The sequence below is a fragment of the Echeneis naucrates genome, chromosome 11, assembly GCF_900963305.1.
Source record: "Echeneis naucrates chromosome 11, fEcheNa1.1, whole genome shotgun sequence".
In the NCBI taxonomy this organism is placed as follows: Eukaryota; Metazoa; Chordata; class Actinopteri; order Carangiformes; family Echeneidae; genus Echeneis; species Echeneis naucrates.
Window position 1 is genome coordinate 19,452,811 of NC_042521.1, and position 24,368 is coordinate 19,477,178.

General features: G+C 41.8%; 1 protein-coding gene across 1 annotated transcript in view; it reads right to left on the reverse strand.

The window, feature by feature from the left end:
* arhgef2a (Rho guanine nucleotide exchange factor (GEF) 2a) overlaps positions 1-24,368 on the reverse strand; it is a 60,389-nt gene that overhangs the window by 13,290 nt on the left and 22,731 nt on the right. The window contains exons 7-18 of the mRNA XM_029513406.1: positions 20,821-20,964; positions 20,489-20,739; positions 19,736-19,861; positions 18,631-18,748; positions 13,306-13,382; positions 12,310-12,481; positions 9,474-9,550; positions 9,215-9,387; positions 5,647-5,714; positions 4,773-4,961; positions 4,318-4,401; positions 3,850-3,899 (exon numbers count right to left, since the gene is read on the reverse strand). Of these exons, the coding sequence (XP_029369266.1) occupies positions 3,850-3,899; positions 4,318-4,401; positions 4,773-4,961; positions 5,647-5,714; positions 9,215-9,387; positions 9,474-9,550; positions 12,310-12,481; positions 13,306-13,382; positions 18,631-18,748; positions 19,736-19,861; positions 20,489-20,739; positions 20,821-20,964 (1,529 nt within the window). The remainder of the gene's footprint in view (positions 1-3,849; positions 3,900-4,317; positions 4,402-4,772; positions 4,962-5,646; positions 5,715-9,214; positions 9,388-9,473; positions 9,551-12,309; positions 12,482-13,305; positions 13,383-18,630; positions 18,749-19,735; positions 19,862-20,488; positions 20,740-20,820; positions 20,965-24,368) is intronic.

Genomic DNA, 24,368 nt, shown 5'->3' on the forward strand with positions numbered 1-24,368 from the left:
TAGTCTCTCACAAGGCCGATATACGTGGCGACATAACCAGGTTTTAAAAAGCTTAGCTGCAGGCATTGAAGATATACGGAGGCAGGCAGTTTTAGGAGGGTCTAAGACAAAGAGAGTTGCAATACAGTTTGTGCAGGAAGGAGGGAAAGTTAATAAGATAATAAGGAAGCAAGGCAGTTTAGAGGATGCTAGTGACTGGGAGATGCAGGTAGATTTAGGAGGAAAGCTTGTTGTTCCCCAGGAAATAGCCTGTACAAAGCTAAGGCCTGATATAGTTTTGTGGTCTAGGAGTAGAAAGAAAGTATATTTCATAGAGCTGACTGTGCCTTGGGAGGATTTAGTTGAGGAAGCATATGAAAGGAAAAAGCTCAGGTATGCAGATCTAGGTAAGGATGCTGAGCAGCGAGGATGGAAGGTTAGGATTTGTCCAGTGGAAGTAGGATGTAGAGGGTTTGTAGCCAGATCTGTTGTTGCTTTGTTGAGAGAGTTAGGAGGAAGTGGCCAGAGGGTGAGGAAAATAGTGAAGGAAATGTCAGATGAGGCAGTCAGATCCAGTCAGTGGATTTGGGTCAGAAGAGGTAATAGTAGCTGGGGGCCCAGCAGGGGGAGCTCTTAAGATAGACAGACTCTAGGGAGAAGCAGAGGAAGAAATCCAGGAAGGGGAAATGTATTTAAGTGGGGGTGTGGCCTGTTTGAGCCTCTTTGCCACCATGCGGTTAGTCTAGGCCTGTGTTGGTGTGATTTTACTTGAATATAGGAGTGTTTAGATGAGGGTAGTTGCTGAATCTGCTAGCGTAGCTTGTCCAGGTGAGTTGGCCTGGGTTGGTGTGTTGATTTTACTTGGTGTTGATTTTACTAGGATTATTAAGTTGAGGTTAGTTGCTGAATCTGCTAGCGTAGCTTGTACTGCCTCCACCTCCTGCACCCTCTATACTTTCATGCCCCCTACCCGAACCAGGGTCTGTATCCCATCCCTACTTTTATCTCCACCTCTTCTATTTCTGCCCCCTACCCGAACCAGGGTCTGTATCCCCACCCCGCTTTCACTGGTGCAATTGGTGAGAGGGTAGAGTAGTTGACAGTGGTGTTGCTTGAAATAGTGTTTGTGCCTTTTCGACGCCATGCGGTTAGCCTAGGAGAATTGGCCTGCGTTGGAGTGTTGGCTTTGGCTGTTCAGGTGAATTTGGTTGCTGAATCTGCTGGTGTGCTAGCGTAGCTTGTAGTTCCTCCACTTCCTGCACACTCTATACTCTCATGCCCCCTACCCGAACCAGGGTCTGTATCCCATCCCTACTTTTCTCTCTCCTCTATTTCTCCCCCCTACCCGAACCAGGGTCTGTATCCCCACCCCGCTTTCACTGGTGCAGTTGGTGAGAGGTTAGAGTAGTTGACAGTGGTGTTTGAGATAGTTCTTTGACACCATGTAGTTAGTACAGGTGAGCTGGCCTGTGTTGGAGTGTTGTTTGAGTATAGGACCATTTAGGTGAGTTTAGTTGCTGAATGTACTAATGCAGCTTGTATTGCCTCCACCGCCTGCGCCCTCTATACTTTCATGCCCCCTACCCGAACCAGGGTCTGTATCCATACCCCGCTTTCACTGGTGCAGTTGGTGAGAGGTCAGGATAGGTGATAGTAGTGCTGTTTGAGATAGTTGTCTTTGTGTGAGGAGTGGTGATGACTGGCATTAGGGGGGTGACTCTGGGACGCCAGTGTTCACGGTCTAGCCTTCTGGAGGTGTTGTGGGCCTAACTAGACGAAACACCGGTGAAAGGAGGTTCCCACCTGATGACCCCATAGACATGATAGCTATCACCGCTCACTGGTCTAGTTGGATATTATCTGTAGGGAACATAGAGCAGTGTGAAATTTTGTGGCTAGGAAGGTGATCACTGAGTCTGGTCCATTTTTTGTCCCACAAGTTTCTTGTGTTTCTCTAAATGAAGAAAAAAAAAGTTCCTATATTATTTTTATAAACATTGATTCAAAGTGGTGTTTAACCTGCAATATGCCCTTGAAAGACTTTCGAGCAGGGATCACCAACTCCAGTCCTTATCATTTGAATGTCATCCAGTGAATGTTGAAGTCATTCTTCAGAATAATTTACTTTTTCTCTTATTTTCCCTGTGTTTTTCATGACTCTGTGAAACATTTCCGGTTTCCAAAGATGTGTGTTCCCGCGGGTACTTAAAAAGTCTTAAGATGCTGATGATAAATCATCCGAATAATTGAGACCTTAAATTGTCTTAAACTTACCATAACTTTGCTAAAGGTATTAAACTTCCAGATGTTGTGTTTAATGCTGATGGGAAAGCACAGTGGTTGATCATAAAACATAATGTGTAGCCTATTTGATTAACTTAGTACAAAGCCTGACTGCAATTAATAGCCGTTTTACGGTACGTCAGTGACAGACTGATGTTGGGTTGTGTGCCGCCATTACGCACTGTGGTTGTGGTCGAAGTCATAGACATATATTTATGTTTATGGACGAAGTGCTCAGGCCTGGGATACACTTCCTGCTTGAGCAGCACATGCGTAGCAGAACCTGTTGTTTTTCATTTCGGCACCCATGTTAACGGATCAGAGCAGACACACTGTCTGCATGAGTCATTTAAATTCGAACTCTCACCCTTTGAAAATGACCTGCTCAGAGTCATCAATCAACAATCCATAATGTATATCAATGTTGCAGTCATATAAAAAAAATTGTGGTTTTTAACAGTTGTGAAATGTTGACAGAACCGTGTATTGCGTCTTGAACTGCTCCATAGTGGAAACTCGCTGGTTTTTGCTGGGGTTTTTTTTTTTAGAAAGTTGTAATATGTAGTGTAGTCTACTTTTTTGTAGTGGGTATACGTTACTTCAACATGCAAAGGTGGGGAAGTGCAAATTTAACGACAAATGGATTGAAGAGGATGTATTTAGGATGTGGTTGGCGCTGGCTGAAACAACAATGAGCATGTTTACATGCACAGTTAAGTTGAGCTACGGTTATAGCTCGATAAAGGACTTATGTCCTTGTCCCCATGTACATGCACGGGTGTGAAATCGAGCTATTTGTTGAAATCATGTCATGTTCAAATCAATCTCCACTATGATAGGAGGTGATATGCACTCTTTTGCCTTGTGGGTAATGGGCCACTACCGATTGACCTATGATGTCACAGACCACAACAGAGGTGGAAAGAAAAAGAAACCGGTGAGCTAGGAAGTGAGTGACTCAGAGGTAATCTGGAACAATGTTCAATGTGTTAGCAGTTAGCTGGCTTCTTTTGTCTGACATCCTAACGCTTACGTTTTAAATGTCGCTCGACTCCCAGCTCGTAGCTTGGCACGAAACTTTAAGACATGGGCAGATCAGCTCCTCATGCTCCAGTCTGACTGGAGTCCGATTGTCTGTATACATGCAACAGTAGCTTGGCTTCATTCGCATTATCTGGGGGGGTGTTAGCTAGATTATAATAACTAGCGAGGCTAACACAATAAATCAAATTTTTAAAGTGTCGTGTAACCCACTCAATGAGGCAATGTGCAAATTATGCAAAAATACTTTTTTGTTGTCGAGCTGTCGAGTTGCATATTAAAGGTGGACAGCAGCAGCAGTATGTGGCAGCGGCTAGCCACAGCTGTGCCAGACTTAAATTGTCTTAAAGTAAAAAAAAAAAAAAACTAAACTAAAAAAGTTTTTTTTTTTTTTTTATGAGTCTTACATTTTATTTGTTGAGGTCTTAAAAAGGTCTTAAAAGCATTAAATTTGACTCTTGTGGTGCAAGAACCCTGCCTAAGTATTACAGGCATAGGATTTCCCTCATGTTACAACATCAGTATTTGGTCCTGGATCTACCTCACCTTTGCTGCAGAGATTTCATGGGTTCCATTGACCAATAAATCCCGATGACCTGAGACACACATAAACGCAATACATCATAAACACATTAGTGACTGACTCAAATCTTCTAATCTAAGAGAAAATGTGGTAGTCGGATTTGACCTGGACGTTCAGTGTGGGATCAGTGTGGTTGAGCTCTTCTGGGGCAGAGGTTTGATCAGCAACACCTGCCTCTGTTCCACCTACATACCTCACTAACTCTCCACACTGTTACCCAAGGTGTTAATAAAGCTGGATTTAGTGTTGGTTTTGATCAAAATATTTTTTTATTGTTAAATGTTGGAGTAGACACTAAGCTTACCAACTCAGTAGATGTGTGGCTGTTTTACATTTCTTGAGTAATCTACTGAATGTTTGTTGTTTGAGATACTTGTATATTGAGTGACATCCTATGTTGTGGGGAGAGAGACTGGATTCTCAGGACTCACTGGTCTCCACCTCTACAATTCTGTGATGGCACAGCAAAGGGATGTCCACACTGGAGCAAAGTAGGAGCTCACTCAGCCTGTCCACTGTTGACACACACACACACACAATTTAGAGAGCATGTTTAAAAACAACAACAGAAAACAAAGTATTAGCGCTCTACTTTATCTAGTTATTCTTGTATGCTTTGATTCTCTCTCTCATATGTCTGCTGTTGCTGTAATGTACAACTGATAAAAGATTATTATCCTTTATCTTAAAATAAGTGAGCAGTCAAGATGATCCAAGCTTAAACTAATGAGAATAAATATGTATTGAGTTGAAGGACGGAGCAGATCTAATTGACAGAGGCAGTTATTTCTTTGTCTGGACATGACTAAGATGGCATGGCTATTTTTCAGACAACTAGAAACCAGTCCTCTCCATTCTGGACTAGGTGTGAAGGATGGTGTTTTACCTTCAGCTGTGGCATCCAGTAAGAGTTTCTCAGCTCGGGGTGCCTGGGGGGTATCTGCTCTGAACAGATATCGAGTGATAGGAGCCTGTGGGCACTCCTGACCACTGGTCACCTCTGCTAGCTCACAGAATAGGGAGACCCTTTCCTGCAAGAGTTCCAGCATCTCCTGGTCTTTCTGCTGGAGGTCAGCTAGTAGTGATTGAGGATAAACCAATAATCATAATCTCAGTTAACACAATGCATGACATGAATCCTAAATCAAATGACAAATGCGAGAGGACATAATAAAGACAGACATACTCTGGGCAGAAAAACTTAATCTGAAGACAGATACTCAAGTTGTTTACAGCTGGCTGGTTTGTAGTTTAAATTCTCGATTGACCTTTATTAAAAAACAACATGAATTAATCTGTCAAATCCTCATATTCTGACATTTAAAATAGCACCTCTATGAAATGTAACTTGAACAGTGTCTTACTGCCACACCTGTATTTTAATCAAACATGTGGAGCTCCAGGGTTTCCTTTTGCCAGACTCAGCCCAGTTACCCATTCTTTGGATAGAGACACACCTTTTGGTTTGTGGTAAAACAGTAGACTCGAGGTTGATGTTCACATATATACTAAGATATCTGTTATTTTGCCACACAAATTTTTACACATGTAACCATTAAATCTGCTGTGTATAACAAGATGATTGACAGCAACAACACATCTGCTGACTTCAGAAGGCTGTAAAAAGACTCATCTGAGTAAAATACAGACTAACCACTAATTCATTTAATCAATCTTTATTCAGTCAAGACATTAGAATGTACGACCAAACCAGAGGGGTCAAGGAAATGACCTCAGAGATGTCAGTGATGGCTCCTGACCTTTGAGTCTCCTCTGATGGGCCTTATGTTCAGTCTCTATGAGGGGAAACTCCTCTCTTGATGGGCACCTGAGTACAAGCACGTAAGGCACAAACCTATCATTGGTAATGGCATGGACATTTGTGGACAGAACATATGGAATTACAACATTTAAAACCAATCACTCAGGATATTGGCATACAAGATACAGAACACAGAACAAATATAGAAGCCATATACAGGGAAACATTCAGAAAACTTAATATCTTGGATGTGGGGAAGCACGGTGGCATAGTGGTTAGTGCTATCACCCCACAATAATATAACAATAATAATATGGGGCCTTTCTGCGTTGAGATTGCATGTTCTCCCTGTGCCTGCGTGGGTTTCCTCTGGGTACTCTGGTTTCCTCCCACTATCCAAAGACATGCATGTCTAAGTTAATTGGTGAGTCTAAATTGTCCATAGGTCTGAATGTGAGTGCAAGTGATTATTCGTCTCTGTGTGTTGGCCCTGCGATGGACTGATGACCTGCCCAAAGGAGGGAGAACCACCCTGCCCGACACAATATCAAGGTAATGTGGTAATGTGGTTTACCACATTAAACCCTCCCTAAAATGCTCTCCAAGAAGCTCTGATAGCTCTGGACGCTGAGAAGGCATTTCATATTTTTTTATTTTAGGGAAGTTTGGTTTTGGGAAGAACATTGTTTTATGGGTTAAGTTATTATATGCATCTTCTCAGGCTATGGTCAGGACAAATTCTCTGAGTACTTTTGACTACATCGTTCTACAAGACAGGGTAGCCCCTTAAGTCTGCTCTTATTTGCCATTATGATGGAGCCCCTATCAATTGCTCTGCGGTCTCATCCTGATATATGTGGTATAACAAGAAATGGTGTTGAACTGAAGGTGCTGCTGTTCCTGAACGACCTCCTTTTGCTTTTGTCCAATCTGTCAAGCTGTGTTCCTGCTGCCCTCTCAGTCCTTGAAGAATTTGGTAAATTCTCAGGTTATAAACTTAATCTTAACAAAAGTGAAAAGTTTGCTATCAGTGGAGAGGTAGATGAAACTGACTTCAAATTCAACATTTACAATTTAAGGTTGTTCGATCCAGTTTTGTTTATCTTGGAGTATATGTTGCTAAAACGCAGGTTAATCTTTATTGGAAACGTTTTCTTTCTCTGCTTACCAAAATTAAACAACACTTTGAGCGATGGTCCCTACTAAAAAATCTCTATAGCTGCCAGAATCAATGCAATTAAAAATGAACATTTTCCTACACTTCTTATACTTATTCCAATGCATTCTGATCCTCCTTCCGCTTTCATTTTTCCATTAAGCAGACAATCTTATTCTACATTTTATTTGGAACAAGAAAACTCCTAAGTTTTCAGGTTTTGCAGTGACCCAAAGTTCTAGGCAGAATGGTACTACCAAATTTCCTTTACTAATATTGGGCAATAAACATTAGAAATCTGAATTATTGGGTAAATTATGGAGATAATGAAGTCCCTCTGTCATGGTTGGTCTTGGAAACAAATTCTATCCATTCAGTATCATTGAAAGCCTTACTGTACTCACCTTTGTCTTTTCATATTTCTGGCTATACTAACAATGTGATGGTGACCTCCAGTATTAAAATATGGACCCAATTTAGACGTCATTTTGGCCTGCAAACACTTTCTATCGGAGCTCGACTTGCTGCAAATCCTATTTTTCCCCCATCATTACTGGACAGCACCTTCTTTATATGGGCTAGGCTGGGCATAAAAACTCTTAGAGACTGTATGTCAATTCTATTTTTGCTTGTTTTCAACAGTTGGTAAACAAAATTTTGCTCCGTAAAGGACATTTTTTAGATACCTTTAAATGTGAAATCTTGTCCACAGTTCATTCCCAGAAATCCCTGCTCTTCCTAAGCCCTCAGATCTTGATATATTTCTGAAGCCTCTCTCTTCATTAAAGGGGGCAGTCTCTTCTATTTATTTAAATATTTGCAACCTCTGTCAGCGCTCTTCTACTGCAACAGTTTGGGAGACAGATTTGGGTGAGGTGATTCGAGATGAGGACTGGGAGCAAATTTTATGGAGAGTACACAAGTCTTCAGTCTGTGCTGGACACAGCTTTATGCAATGTTGAATCCTCCATCGAGCCCACTATACTAAAGCTCGGCTTGCAAAAATGTTTGACTCATTATCTCCCCTATGCAAACTATGCCATCAAGCCACAGCAAATTACTCACATATTTTTTTGAGCTGTTTTTATCCGGCTGGATTTTGGTCTAAGATTTTTAGCACTTTATCCAAGGTAACTGGATCGGATGTGACTCCCAATGCCTTAACTGCCCTGTTTAGTGTATGGCCTTTCCCACTAATCCTCTCCCTAGCTAAAAAGGACCTAATAGCATTCACAACTCTGTGGAAGTCCCCAGTCCCACCTACCTATACAAACTGGGTTAAAGATGTGCTTTTTTTTTAACCCTTAAATTAGAAAAAGTTAGACTGACTCTGATTGGTAAGGCGGCCTTATTTGAGAAGTTGGAATCCCTTCCTGTCCTATGTCAATAGTACAAGATGTCAGATCACTGTAAACTGAGTTCTGCCTGGGGCCACTGAACTAGTATCTGTGGGTTTTTTTGGTTTTTTTTCTCCTCTCTATTATCTGTCAACTTTTTGTCGGGGCTGGGTGCCGGAGGGATGGAGTGGGGGGCTGATTTCCATTTTGTTCTGCGTTGTGTTGAATTTATATCTGCGCGGGTACTGGAATCTTACACTTTAAATTCAATAAACAAACAAACAAATATATATATATATATATATATATATATATATATATATATATATATATATATATATTCTGGAAGCTGAAGTGGAAGCATGTATTCTTAAAGAATGTTCAGGACAAGGAAAGTATGCTACGGTAAAATAAAGAATGCTGTATCCAGAATTGAAAGGATAGCAAAAAGTTGAATTACATCCTGATAATGAAAAAAATCTAAGTGATGGGTACAAAGGTGTGTCATCTCAGGTAAATGCTCCCACTTAAATTGCAGTTTTTGACAGTTCCAGCTTCAACTGTTAAAACAATCACATAAAAATACCACACAAAAACACCCTGCAAAATCAAGCATTTTGGACTGCAGCAATCACAAAATAAAAGACTGCGTGATCCTGGAGGGACTAATACAGGCACAACCTTGTGAAATTATGTGTCGGATTGAGTTGTAGCATGAAGCAAGGGGAAAATTAGAGATCAGAAGGCTGATTTAGTTGAGATTTTTGACTGGGAGGAATGGACCTCAGCACAAACAGACGAGTTAAAATCATCCAGAAGATGATGTATAGAATACCATCATACAGAAAACAACATACAGAACAAAACATGGAGAAGAACAACACACAGATTAGAACATCCAAACAAAAGCATAGACACTAGAATATATAGAATAGAACACATGATGCTATCATAGATAAGTCATACAGTAGGGGTGCGGACACTTATTTTTCAACAATAACTGGCCTGTTTGGTCTCTTTCTTAAATCTATTCAGTCATTCTCAGTGCTGCATATGATTTGGTGTGTGCCTACTTGTTGACAGTGCGTTGGATGTGGCGTATCCACACATTCTTGTCTTCTCTGGAGGAAGCATGGAACTCGTACATCTCAGGAGGAGAAGAGTCGCTGATGAGAAACATACCTCTCTCCTGATTGGCTATGTCCCTCACTATCAGGTTTTCGAGTGACAGTACAGGAGGCTTGTCCTGGACCACACACAGGTGAATTGATTGTGAAAAGAACTTCATCAGACATCTGCACAACAAGGATTCATCTGAGCACTTTTTCTTACCAAGCTGGGAAAGATGTACCTTTGGTCCTTCTCCTGCAGAAACACCAGTATGTCTGTCATCAGTAAGACCTGTATGTCTACACACAAACATATAGACACAAATAGATGACCACACATCAATACAAAGTCAGTCAATCAAGCAATCAAATTTTATTTTCATAGCCCTTTACAATAACCAAAAGGTACCCAAAGTGCTTTACAACAAAGCCATACAGAACAGTACAGAAAAGCAATACATAAAACATAGGGTTTTTGACTGGGGACGTTGCCACAGTGCTGCAGGGTATCAAAATCCTTCCAAAAGTGCATAAAATAGAACAAACAAAATAACTGCACCTCGAAAAACAAGGCTGTCCTAGTCAGAATTGAATGCAAATGTAAAAAAAGGGAGGTCCTCAGCTTCAATTTAAAAAAGCAGAGATCAGTAGTGGTGTGAATGTCGGGGGGCAGTTTGTTCCACAGTTTGGGAACAGCAACAGCAAAAGAATGATCACCCCACTGTTTGTATCTCAACCTTGGGACTTCTAACAGAAGCTGACCCAAACAACGCAGGACCCTGCCATGATCACAGATAGTTAAAATCTCAGACAATTAGGATGGAGCCAGGCCGTTGATGGCATTAAAAACAAACAACAGAAGTTTAAAATCAATTCTAAAATGAACTGGAAGCCAGTGGAGTGGACAGCACAGGGGTAATGTGTTCACGTCTGGACGTGCTTGTTAAAAATCGGACAGCAATGTTTTGTACAAGTTGGATACGCAAAATTGAAGACTGGCTGAGGCCAACGTAAAGGGCATTACAGTAGTCCAGTCTTGAACTAATGAAAGCATGGATTGCCTTTTCGAGATCCTGCCGACTGAGAAATGGTTTCACTTTGGGCAGGAGATGGAGCTGAAAAAAAGCTTGTTCTAACAACAGAACTAATCTGTTTATCAAATTTAAGCCTGAAAGTTACCCCAAGGTTTTTTGCAAGTGGTTTAAAACAGATGGCCAGAGTACCAGAGTTTGTTATGAAAACATTCAACATAGGTGGCATGCCAAACATGATACATTCCGTTTTGCTGTCGTTGATGTGCAAAAAGTTCCATGCCAGCCACTGCTTTACATCAGCAATACAATCCAGCAACTTAGTAAATGTAGTATTTTCATTGGGTCTCATGGGCAAATATATCTGCAAATTGTCAGCACAAAACTGAAAAGACAGATTGTGTTTTTTTTTTTATCATTGATCGCAGAGGTAGGCTATACAATGAAAACAGAATAGGGCCGGGGGGCATATGGAGATCATAGGTCACCAATCATTACAGAGAAGCTCCTATTTGCCAGGTATGACCTAAACAATTGAAGAGCAGTGCCATGGATGCCAACATATTGCTCTAGTCGAGATACAAGGACTGCATGGTCCACTGTATCTAAAGCCACTGTGAGGTCCAGCAGCACCAGCACAGCAGGATTCCAAGCATCCACAGACAAGGCAATACCATTGTGCACCTTCAGCAGTGCTGACTCAATGCTATATCGGGATCTGATACCAGACTGGAATTTATCAAGAACAGAATTGATCTCTATAAATGTCTGCAGTAGAAGAAAAACAACTTTTTCTAAAACGAGACAAGCCTAAAATTGGAAGCTGTTTTCTTTTTGTGAAGGCCTAATTGTTACCCTTAAACAGGGAATACATTTCCAACAAGTGGAAATTGTCACATGGTCTTGTTTGTGGGTGTGTGTGTATGTGTGTGTGTGTGTGTGTGTGTGTGAGAGAGAAAGTCTAGAAAGAAGTCAAGAAGAAATCATCTAGCTAGCAAGAAAATGGTTAGTCCACATAACTGATGATAAAACGTACTGGCACTTAGTGTGCTCTATTTCTTTGTACAGTCTGTATATGTCTGTGTAATTGTGTATTAAAATGAAGATAGGATTTTAGTTTATCAGAATAAAACAAATCAAGCATTTTTTTCAGATTCAAGTGTAAAGGAGGGCAGCAAGGCAGCATACTGGTTAGCACTGCTTACACCCATATATACACACAACATACATCTACACCCTTATGCACATATAATATGTCTACCCCTTTATACACACACACATACACACCACGGAGCCAAACTTGCACATCCACAACACTCCCAAAAGGTTCCCCAACAAAGCCATCTCATCAGGTTTCTTTACTTGTGCCTTTCAAGTATTATAGATTTCCTGCCATATTTTATTAAACTGTTGCTTTTTATTTCTGTCCTCATGCTTTGCTATTTCTATGTTTAAACAGTATCTCAACAGTCCCCTCCATCCTGTGTGTCTTTCCAATGTTTCAGAATTCGTTTTTTAAAGATTTAAAGAGGAAAACATCACCCACCATCCCATTGGGTGTTTCAGATGGCCTAATTTCTGCAAGAAACATTCTAATGTGGATAATCCATCCTTCCAGATCCTTTGAACCTTCACACATTGGGTGGGTTGGGGGTTCAGTTCCTGGCCTGGGACCTTTCTGTGTGGAGTTTGCATGTTCTCCCTGTGTCTGCGTGGGTTTCCTCCCACCCTCCAAAGACATGCATATTTGGGTTAATTGGTAACTCTAAATTGTCCATGTGTGAGTGGTTATGTGTCTCTGTGTGTTGGCCCTGCAATGGACTGGAGACCTGTCCAGGTTGTACCCCGCCCTTGCCCAGTGTTAGCTGGGATTGACTCCAGCAACACCCCGTGACCCGGTAGCAGATAAGCGGTTGAAGATGAATGAATGAATGAGTCGCAAGGAACTAAAAGACCTTTAAAGAATGTTCAGGAGAAGTGTGTTCACTTATGTTATGGAGAAAGTAATGTTATCACAGGATGGTTTACCTTTAAGCCTGGATCCTGGAGCCTTCCAGAAAAGGGTCCCCTCATGGACCAGTCTCCGGCGGAGCAGCTCAACGGACCGGAAATTTCCCCCATCTCTCACTCTGGCCTCAGCCCGGGGGTCAAACTTGGCCTGGATCTCATGTAGCCGTTGAGTTTTCTCCATTTCCTCCATCTTCCAACCAGGGTCCAACAGAATTAATGAGTAGAAGTTAAACGGATTCAATGACTCTCTTGTTGTGCTTCATATCTCTCACTCTCTCTCTCTCTCTCCCTCTCTCTCCCCCATCCTCCCTCTCTCCCTCCCTCCCCCCTGCATGCGCTCACGAGAACCATGCTTCTTAAAAATCACTGTTTCTCCTAGTTCTAAGCATTTGTACTGCATTTACTAACCATGTTCTCCTGAAGTCTCTGTCTCTCCCAGTCCCTCTCCTCTCTCTCCCTGTCCTCATCCTGCAGGTGGTGATTCATCGCCAGCCCATGTTCCTGCAACGCCTGCTGGTCCCATATCTTCATGATTTCTGTACCACAGCTCATCTGCATGAACTTCATATAGTAACATGTTCCTGCCTGCACCGCCCCATGCCTCTCTCACTCTCAACTCAACCGGTCGAGGCAGATGGCCGCCCCCCCGAGCCTGGTTCTGCCCGAGGTTTCTGCTTCTTAAAGGAAGTTTTTTCTTGCCACTGTCACCAAGTGCTTGCTCATGAGGGGAGCTTTTGGGTCTCTTTAAATATTTTATAAACAGTTTGGTCTAGACCTGCTCTATATGTAAAGTGCCTTGATGTAACTTTGTTATGATTTGGCGCTATACAAATAAATCTAACTTGATTTGATTTGATATCACTATAGGGATGCATTTACAACAGAATCCTGATCTGTTTCACAGGATTCACAGGAGAATAGATATGAATTATGATTTAGAATTCTAATGCATTTAGCATTAGAATTCTAAGTCATGACATAGATATGAGGGTTGGTGCTGCTCATCAGTGTTACCTGCTGGTCTATTGAGTTGAGTAATTCTCTGACCATGATGAGAGCCTGGGCCAGAGCAGAGGCCTCCTCGTCATCCTCTACAAAAAAAAAAAAAATAAAATAAAATAACAAAGCAAAAAACCACCAACCAGGTTACAGAAAGCAGAACACAATGTGGACGGATTATTATTTTGTGATTGAACCAGCCAAGGCAGATGGCAACCCCACTAAGCCTGGTTCTGCCCGAGGTTTCTGCCTCTTAAAGGAAGTTTTTCCTTGCCACTGTTGCCAAGTGCTTGCTCATTGGGGGATCTATTTGGTCTCTTTAATAATTTTATGAAGTGTTGGTCTAGACCTGCTATATATGTAAAGTGCCTTGATGCAACTTTGTTATGATTTGGCGCCATATAAATAAATCTGATTTGATTACACTGTGTACCACCAGCCAGTCATAGTTCCTCACAGTAACCAGGAACAGTGAAATGGTGTCACGCTGGAGAATAAAGTGTAGGCTGGAACACTTCATGTTTTGGTGTGAGTGTGTTTATGTGTGCAGCCCATGCCTGTTGATAGTGTTGTGTTATAGTAATATTGTATAAAGATGCATGATGTAGTGTAGTGATCAGTATTCAGGAAGAGGAGAGGGACTGGGAGAAACAGATACTTTGTGAAAACATGGTTAGTGAATGCAGTACACATGATTAGAACTGTGAGAAATGGAGATTTCAGAAAAGCATGGTTATCATCAGCACATGTGGGGGGGGCGAGAGAAGGACAGGGGCGAGAGATGCTCAGCAGCCTAGGCCTATAGCAGCATAGCTAAAGAGTAGATGGACTTTAACTTTTTAACTATAAGTTATACAAGTTTTAAGCCTGGTCTTTAAAATCTCTAGAGTCCGCCCCCCAGACCGATACTGTGAGATGGTTCCATTAAAGAGGAGCCTGATAACTGAAAGGTACTGCCTCCTGATTTACTCTTGGAGACTCTAGGAACCACAAGTAAACCTCAATCTAGAGAGGCCTACTGGGACAGAGAGGAACTAGATATGATGGAGCTTGGCCATTCAGAACTTTATATGTTAAAAGAAGGATTTTAAATTATATTCTGGATTTTACCAGTAGCCAATGAAGAGCAGCTAACACAGGAGAGATCCGAGCTCTTTTCCTAGTTCCTGTCAATATTCATGCAGCAGCATTCTGAATCAACTGAAGGCATTTCAGAGATTTGTTTGGACATCCAGATAAAAATGAGTTACAGTAGTCCAACCTAGAAATTACGGATGCATTGACAAATTTTTCTGTATCCTCTTGAGAAAGGGTGTTTCTGATTTTCGCAGGTGGAAGAAAGCTCCAAGGTTTCTTGCAGTGGAGCTGGAAGCCAGAATAATGCTCTCCAGACTGATTAGATGATTAGATAATTAGATAGCGTTTCTCTGAGGTGCCAAGTACAATAACTTCAGTTTTGTCAGGTTTTGAGTTAATTCTGTCCTGTCCTTGTAACTTCCTGTTTTATTTTGTAGTCCTGGTTCCTTCGTGTTCCCCATTACTTTACTTCCTGGTTGTGTCCTATGTTGATTGCCGTCCATGCCCTAATGTGGATCACCTGTGTCTTCTCTAGCACTGTATATTTAAGTCCTGTTTTCAGTCTAGTCCTTGGCGGATCCTTGTTCCTTGTTCATGCTCTGCCTTGTCGTTTTGCTCATGCCCTGTTAGATTTGTCCATGCCTTGTCGTTTTGTCCGTGCTCTGTCCATGTTTTTTTGTTCAGTTTATGTGGTAAATTTAGTTTGGATTAAAGTCCTTTTTTCCTCATCTACCTGGTTTCTGGCTCCTGCAATTGGTCCTCACCCTGCAACGCACTTCACCGCATCTCCACATGCTCCCCGCGTGACAAGTTTTGTCAGAGTTAAGAAGTAAAAGTAAAAGGCCAGACTTAGGTCTTCAAGACATGTCTGCAGTCTTACAATCTGCAGTGGAAATTGATGCTGTGTTTCCTGATAATGTTGCCTAAACGAAACCGATAACGAGTGAAAAGGTTTGGTCCAAGTACCAAACCCTGTAGGACTCCATAACTAGCTACAGTGCACAAGGAGGAGCTATTGTTAACATGAACAAACCGATGTATGTCTGATAAATAGGATTTGAACCACCTTAGTGCAGTTTCTTGAATGCCAATTTCGTGTTCCAGTCTCTGTGATAAAATATTATGATCTACGGTGGCACTGAGATCTAAGAGAAGTATGGATGCTGATCTATTCTCTGAAGCCATTAGAATATCATTGGAGACTTTAACCAGCGGTGTTTCTGTGTTGTGATGGGCTCTAAATCCTGACTGAAACTCTTCAAGCAAGGGCCTATAATTGGCCAGTACATCTGGAAAAAGATTTGGCTTTTTAAACCAGGGTTTGATGACTGTAGTCTTAAGAGTCTGAGGTACGTAACCCCACAATAAGGTCAAATTAATCAGAGCTAGAATGAAAGGCTCCATTAAGTAGAAAATCTCAAATCTCAAGATTTGAACACAGTGTGGCCACGGTGGTAATTACAGGATCATCAACCTGTGTATGAGAGAAATCCTCATTTGAATTTAGATATGGCATTGCTGGAAATGATGACTGATTGTTCTCTTTAAATTCAGCCACATCATCTTCAGAGAAACATCATCTATAGCCAAATTTATTCCTTAATGCTGTGCAGTCAATTAAAGTAAACTCAAATGTAATGAGGTAATGGTCAAAAGACAGTTTTGAGGAACAATTGTTAACTTGTCAATTTCAATACCATATGTTAGAACAATATCAAGTATATGATTGAAGCAGTGAGTTGGTTCATTCACATAATGGGAAAAGCCAGATGAGTCTATTAGGAAAAGAAATCCAGTCACTTTTATCTGTACTGAGTACTAAGTCTGAAGTAAACTCAGAAAACTCTGATAGGAATTCTGAGTACGAACCAGGTGGACCGATGATAGTGATCTAATATTTAACAGTCCATATTTAATTGCAGTATTATTTGAGACCAAATTTGTGGCTGTTTTGATTTCAGTTTAGTTTTTGTTTTTAGAAAACTATAGTGTCCGACATTGTTTTAGCAAACTTGCACACTGATTCCACATTAATCTTTGTGACTTCCAACTGGCGAAGTAGGGTGTTGTTACTGCTGACATGAATAACAATTTTACCATATTTACGCTTATCCTTAGTCAGCAGTTTCAGATATGACTGGATGTTGCCTGCTCTGGCCCTGGCATACACTTAACTATGGCCACTGGTGTCGCTAATTTTACGTTGCACAGAATAGAGTCACCAATCTCTGGAGTCGGCTTTTCAGCAGGTGTGTTGCTGAGTGGGGCGAACTTGTTGGAAACATGAACTGGTTGGTGGTGAACTGGGGGTTAGGGTTAGGGTTGTAGGGTTGCCTACAACTATGCCTCTTGTCTCGGACAGTCACCCAGCTGCCCTGACTAGATCCCGGGTGCTTGGGAGCCGCTGGGGGGGAGGAAACTCTCTTGGCTGCCATAGGAGCTGGTCTAATCGTGTAGTTCGATTAGCGGATCTACAGTATTATCTATAAGCTTAGAAAATGGGAGAGAGATGTGTGTGTGATAACAGTCTGTTGTCGATTAATCAAGTGAATAGGAAAGAATAGCAGAGACAGCACACAAGGTAACGCAGAGCACAACCAGTGACCGGAAATGGCTTAGCACGCTTACTGCAACCAGATGAGAGACTTAGTGTTAGTGATGTTAGTGTGTAGTTAGTGCTGTCAGTGTGTGGTTAGTGAGGTGAGTTTGGATGCTAGTGTGGTCCTTGTGATGTTTGGTATAGTTAATGTAGTAGTTACCAAGGCCAAAGTGACAGTTACTTTGGTGATCGGTGTGGGGGCTAGTTTATACAGTGTGTTGGTTAGTATTATAAGTTCCAGTGTTAGTGAGGTCAGCCTCACAGGGAATGTGATAGTCCATATGGGAGTTTGTGTGGTCAATTTGTTGATCACAGTGGGCATTGTGATGGTTAGTGTGGTCAGTGCGGTGTAGTTTCTGTTGTTGTTGTGGTGGTAAGTGTCATGTCAGTAGTCAGTGAAATCAATGTGGTGGGGACTGTGATGTCAGCATGAGAGTGAGTGTAATCACTTTGTTGGTTAGAGTGTGCATTGTTGTGGTTTGTGTGGCAGTGTAGTAGTTAGTGAGGACAGCATGATGATTAGTGTGATGGTAAGTGTTCCACCCAAATTTCCAAACTCTGTCCCACTCTCACTTTTGCTGATGCTGAAAATCTCAAACAAACATGGGGAGAATATGCAAACTACACACAGAAACGTCAGTGTGGGAATCGAATCAAACCCACGATCTTCTTGCTGTGAGGAAAAGGTGCAAACCACTCCCACTCCTCCAGACTGGATTACTGCAATGTCCGACTCCTCAGGATTCCCAAAGAGAGCTTTCAGAAACTCCAATAAGTCCAAAGCAGTGGTGCTAAAATCCTTGTGAAAGTGCGCAACTCTGAATATCATGCCTGACTTCCTATTTCTGTTACGAATAAGTACAAGGTATCCCTCCTTCCTTACCATTGTAATCATGCAAATGCTTCTTCCTACCCCAAGGAATCCCACAAAGCTCAACACTCACTCCACCAACTACTACCAGCTTCATCCCCCCAGAACTTAGTCCTGCACCACGGGAGGATGAGGCTTTCTGCTCTGCCATCCCTTGTTTGTGGAATACCCACTTTGTCCATCTGAAGGATCCATAGACTGCTGAGTAATTCAAGAAGGAGCTCAAAACATCCCTTTTCATAAGGAGCTATTAATTTTGAATGGTCTACCATTGATTGTTTTATATTGCCAAACCTTGACTGTTTTGACCTTGATGTAGTGGCATGAACTATGTTTTTGATTGATTGGTTTATTTTCCCATTTTTACGCTGTAGCACTTTGAGATTTCTAAATGTATGGTGTATTACAAATACAATCTATTATTATTGCTCTTATTATTATGAGATAGATCAGTGTGATGTTTAGTATGTGTTTTGTGTCAGTGTGGTGGTTAGTATGATCAGTGTGGAAGTGGCAGTTAGGGTGGTGATTAGGGTGGGCAGGGTGTTAGTTCGTGAGGTCAGTTTGGTGGTTAGTGTGGTCATTTGTGAAGTCAGTGTGGTTGTTGTTGTGGTGGTTATTGTGATCAGTGCGATGATAGGTGCAGAGGTGGCAGGTAGTGTAGTGGTTAGTGTGGTAGTTTGTGAGGTCAGTGTGGTGGTAAGTTTGGTTGTTCAGTGTTGTGTGGTTCTTAACATGATTATTGTGGTAGTTAGTGTACTGATTATGAAGTGTCTGTGACAGAGTGGCTCACCAGTAGTGTTGTCCAGAATCCGCTGAATGAGAACAGGGTACTTGGTAATCCGTTGAGTGACCAATAAGATGCACTCCTGAATGCCATGGCAACGTAGAAGTGGCCCTCTGGTCACTCGCTGCCAGAGACAGACACACATAAACAAACGCACACACCCACACACAGGCTGTTGTTCAGAAGGAGAGGAATTAGTTAGCAGAGGGAAAGTTGAAAACAGTTTAATACCTAAGTAAAGGAGAAGCAGCCATGATGCTGAGGAAAGTATGTTCAATTCTTGCAATCTTATCTACTTTAGCAGAGGAAACACTGGATATTCATCTATTCATCTAAAGATATCTAGATATTCATCTAAAATTCATATTCATATTCATCTAAAAAGAAAAAAGAGGTCACGACCCTGCTTTGACTCCCTGAGTTCCTGTTTGTCTAGTCTCCTCCCCAGTTTATTTGTGCCCCCCGTGTGATTATTTCCAGGTGGCCGAGGCAGATCCAAGTGGAATCTGAGCACACCTGTTCATTCTCCTGAGCACACCTCAATCATTCTCATCAGCTGCAGTATATAGACCTGGTTCATCCTCCAACTATCTTTCAGATAGTTCCATGACAGATGTGGTAACACCAGGTTGTATTCCTAGTAGTGCGCATTTTGCCTTTTTGCGAAGACCCCCTGTGAATAACCCCTCTCTCCTGTTCACTCCAGCCTTGCCCGCGTCCCCCCTGCCGCTGCCCTACCTCAGCTCACCGGATCCAGCTCCCGGTGTACTACCTCCCCCTCTGGACCCCAGCTCCTTTACCCTTTCCTTAGGACTCTCCTCTCTGGACCCAGCCACCGTTCCCTGCTGCCTTCAGAGACTCACAATTAAAATCTTTTCTCTTAAAGCCCTTCTGTGTTCCTTCATCTCTGTGGCCAGCTCTAGGGCCCCATTACTCAAAAGACAAAAGAAAAGGAAAAAAGAGCAAGTGCTATCGGATGCCTTCCACATTGTCAAGGTGTTTTCCAAAGTCCAACTGAAATTTCTTCACATCTCTCCATCAATGGAAAATGACTAAAGACCAGATGATTTTAACTTCCGGACCACAGCAACCTTCCTGAGTGTAGACTCACCCGTACGAAGCACTGGAACCTCTTGTCTCTGCTGAGCAGGTCCTTATACACTTTCACTGCTTTCAAATGGCGAGTGCAGAACTCCGCGTAGGTCTTCCTCATGTCATCTGCACACTGACCTGAGAACTGACACCCCAACACAAACAAACACACACACACAAGAAAAATTCTCAGCCCCTGTCTCTTTGATCTGGATTTCATTTGTTACAGTATCAGTATTTTCAAAACTGTATTTTTTGAGCTGATTCAGAAATAATTTTTCATTAGGATTTATTTTAAAAAAATTTTATAACTACATAATTATTAATTAATTTATATTTATAATTGATGTGTTTAAATTATATAAGAATATTATACATACTGTTGCCCTATAACAAGAAGTTTGCGGGTTCGGTTCCCAGACCTTTCTGTGCGGAATTTGCATGTTTTCCCTGTGTTTGTGTGGGTTTCCTCCCATAGTCCAAAGACACACATATTTAGCTTAATTGGTGATTCTAAATTGCCCGTAGGTATGAGGGTTAGGGTTAGGTGGTTCTTTGTCTTTGTCTGTCTCTGTATGTTGGCCCTGCAATGGACTGGCGACCTGTCCCTGGTGTACCCCCCTTGCCCAATGTGAGCTGGGATTGACTCCAATACCCCGGAAATGGGAAATCGTATAAGATGAATGAATGAATGAATGAATATTAATTATTAGAGAAATTAATCTTGAACTTAAAATTAAAATTGCATAGTTAAATGCATCCCATCAGGCACCTGCTCCATCAGTATGTCCCCAAGCTGGTGGATGGTGAAATTGTAGCTGGACCCAGACTGCAGGCTGCTGCTGCGCCGTAGTAGTAGTTGCGCCAGGAAGTGGGAATGAATTCGGATCAGCTGGTCAAGGCAAGGAAACATGGTGTGTATGGTGCTGATCTCAAGTTGTAACTCTTCCAGGATGCCCTGCCGAAAGACCCTTTCCATGATGTGGAGAGTCCGCATGTGGTGCAGCTCTGTCTGGATCAGCTCTGAGACACATAGACATACAATCTCATATTATATATATATATATGAATGATAAAATATAATATTGATCAGGATCATCTCACCATAGATAACGTCCTGCCTCTTGATGACATCTTTGCGATGTGTGTGCAGATAATTGCTGTCAACAGCCATACTCCAGGAGTCAGCCTTAAAGTCCTGACACTCTAGCTCCAGATCCTCCAGAAGTGAGGTGTAGTAGATGTCTCCTAGGCCACATGAAGGGCCAGAATAAGAACATGGTGCATAACTCTGTGCAACACCAGGCCTGACACAGTTCTGAATCACATCCTAACCCTGTATTATGGGGGAGGTGTTGGCCAAAATTAAGGGGTCCAATGCAACCAGTGAAGTAGAAATTCATGTGGACCAAACTGTCTATAAATTTTCTTCCCTTCATTTAAAACATGCTGATATATACTCACTGGCCACTTTATTAGGTTCACTTCAATAGTCAAGGTTTGGACCATATTTTGCCTTCAGAACTGCCTTAATTCTCGTGGCACACTTTGAACAAGGTGTTGGAAACATTCTTGGTCCATACTGACATAATAGCATCATGCACATCTATGATGCAAATCTCACATTCCACCACATCCCAAAGGTGCTCTATTGGATTGAGATCTGGAGATTGTGGAGGCCATCGAAGTACAGTTGTCACAACACACCAATTAGAAATGTAAAAAGTTCTTAAAACTGGACCAGTCGGAAACCAAATTAGGCCAAAAAACAGACTCAGAGGCAGATAAAAGGCCAAGAACAATTTATTCAATGATTAAACAAATTATTTGAAATGAGTGGGGGGGGGTGACACAGTGCCGTTAAATCCATTTCTTGACACAGTGAAGTCAATGTTATGTTCCAGAAACCAGTTTTGATGATGATGATGATGATGATAAACTTTGTGACATGGTGCTGTTGGGCCTCCATCACAAGGTCAGACAAAGAAAGGCCTACATGGAAAACCTGAGGCCTGACCACAAGGTCCCCTCCATCCCTCTGTTCTCTGGAGATAAAAGAATACATCCACAGACTCCATTTCCCTTCATCCTTTGCAGTTCATATCTGATGTGAACTCAACATGAGGTGGCAGGCTCTCGTCTCTGGTTGACAGAGCCTCTAACACAGGGACCTGAGATAACAGGACCTTGATGTCAGGTGTTCATCACCAGGGTGAAAACCTGGGGTACATGTGCATGCAGCGACCAGTCAGAGAGTGCTCAATTTGCTTGTCGTTTTTAGTTGTTTGTAAGTTGTTTCATGTGCTGCTGCTCCGGAATAAAATGGGCAAACTTCAGGGAAACGTTCGCTTTTTGAAGGACTGTGGGATTCTGACGTTTACAGAAATGTGGCTCACTGGACGTGATTGCGCTCATTGATTCATTGGTACTGTCATCCTAAATCTGTGACTGTGAGAGAGCGCATCTGCATTCCAGATGTTGAACCTTTGTCTATCATTGCGTCCTTTCTACCTGCCTTGTGAGTTTCTGCAACTATTTATAACAACAGTTTTTTTTAATCTGAAAGCCAATGCCTCTTCTGCCTGCAGTGCCATCCATGATGTGATACAGAAACTGCAATCTCTTTCACCTGATGCACCGATCTTCATATTGTGTGATTTCAATCAAGTCTCCCTTAAAAAGATACTCCCTGACTTTTATCAATATGTAACCTGTCCAACCAGATGGGATAATACTATTTATCTTTGTTAGGGCTCTGTTAAGGAGGCATATAAATCTCTTCCATCACCTCCCGTGGGCTCGGGGGATGACAACTGTGTGCATCTCCCGCCTACATACAGAACTGTGTTAAACAGGGAAAAGGTCCATACAACAGACAGTAAGTACTGGACTGGGGAGGCTGTGCTTTGCTTACAGGCGTGCTACAACTGCACTGATTAGGACATGTTTAAAGAAGCCTGTGGTGAGGACCTTGATGAACTTGCTGATGTCACTTGTTCATATGCCGCCTTTTGTAGAGACATGATCATTCCCTGCAGGCGTGTTAAAGTGTTTCCCAACAATAAGTCATGGATCACCAAGTCAGTTAAGCTTTTAAATATGGAGCAGCCTCTGAGCTGCACACAGCCACTGAGGAGGTGAAAATTGGGATTTCAGGACTACAAACAGAAGCTGGAGAACAAGATGGCTCTGAATAATCTTGGATCTGCTTGGCCAAGCATGAAAGCCATTGCAGGCCTCCAACACTCTAAAACTAGAAGTATCGTCTCTCTTGATGGCTTCGAGCCAGACATTGAATTTGCAAATGCACTTAACTGTTTTTATACACGTTTTGATGCTTTTGATTTTAGTCAGGAAATACAGGAAATGAGTCATAAAGTGAGTGACAATCAGCACTTTTTTATCTCCCTTTAAAGACGTTGAAAAATCCTTCTGTTCCCTCAAACCAAATAAAAGCTATGGTCCTGATAACATTTGCGGCCGCTTGCTGACATCTTGTGCAAAGGAGCTGAGCTCTATTTTTCAGCACATTTTGAATCAGTCTCTAAAGAGGCAGCATGTGCCAAAAATCTGGAAGGATGCTCTTGTTATCCCTGCCGCAAAAATCAGTTCTCCCAAAACCCTCAATGATTTTAGACCAATCGCACTGACATCGATTGTAATGAAATGTTTCGAGAAAATTGTTAGATCTGAAATTCTGAAGAACACTTAGGAGGACCTTGATCCCATGTATTTGCTTATAGACCCAACAGAGGGGTAGAAGATGCTATAGGTACTTTATTAAATTTGCTTTTTAAACATCTGGAGGGGAAAGGAACACACGCAAGACTTTTCATTTTTGATTTTTCATCTGCTTTTGATACAATCTAACCCCATGTTTTAGCCTCAAGGCTTTTAGAGCATTTTAACATAAGCATCAATCTTGTGGGTTGTGTTTTGAACTTTTTAACTGACAGGACATAGCTGGTGAGAGTGAATGGAACGGTCTCACATCAGGTTACATCCTCTACTAGATCCCCACAAGGATGTGTGCTGTCTCCTCTCCTGTTCATCCTCTATCCAAACATGTGCTGTAGCAGCAGAGAGGATAGAACCATTTTAAAGTACGCAGACGACACTGCATACTTTAAGCGTACACGTCAGCCAGCTGAAAAACAATGACACGAGCCAAGGCCCAGTTTGTAATGATTTTCTGGACTGGTGCAGTAAAACTTTCCTTGAGATTAACATTTCCAAAACAAAAGACATGATCATTGACTTCCGTAAAAACAGGGCTTCCAATCAAGAGGCCACAGTTTTAGAAGGTCAGATATCAAATATCTTGGAACTATCATCGACAACAAACTGAACTTTGAGGCAAACTGCAAAGCTGTGTACAAAAAAAGACGCCAGTGCCTGTTTTGTTTGTTGACCATGTTTTATCGTGCTTTTATTGAATCAGTTTTATCTTTGTCTTGTTTCATTATTTCATGGTTTGGAAACATGTCCTTAAAAAACAAAAACTGTTTAAACCAAATCATGAATTGGTCTTGCAAGCTGATTGGAGAGTCTCAGCTTCACCCAGAATCCCTGTAAACTAAACGGCTACAGAGGATAGCTAACTACTGTAAGAGATGACTCCCACCCTCTTAATGATGAGTTTCAGCTGCTCC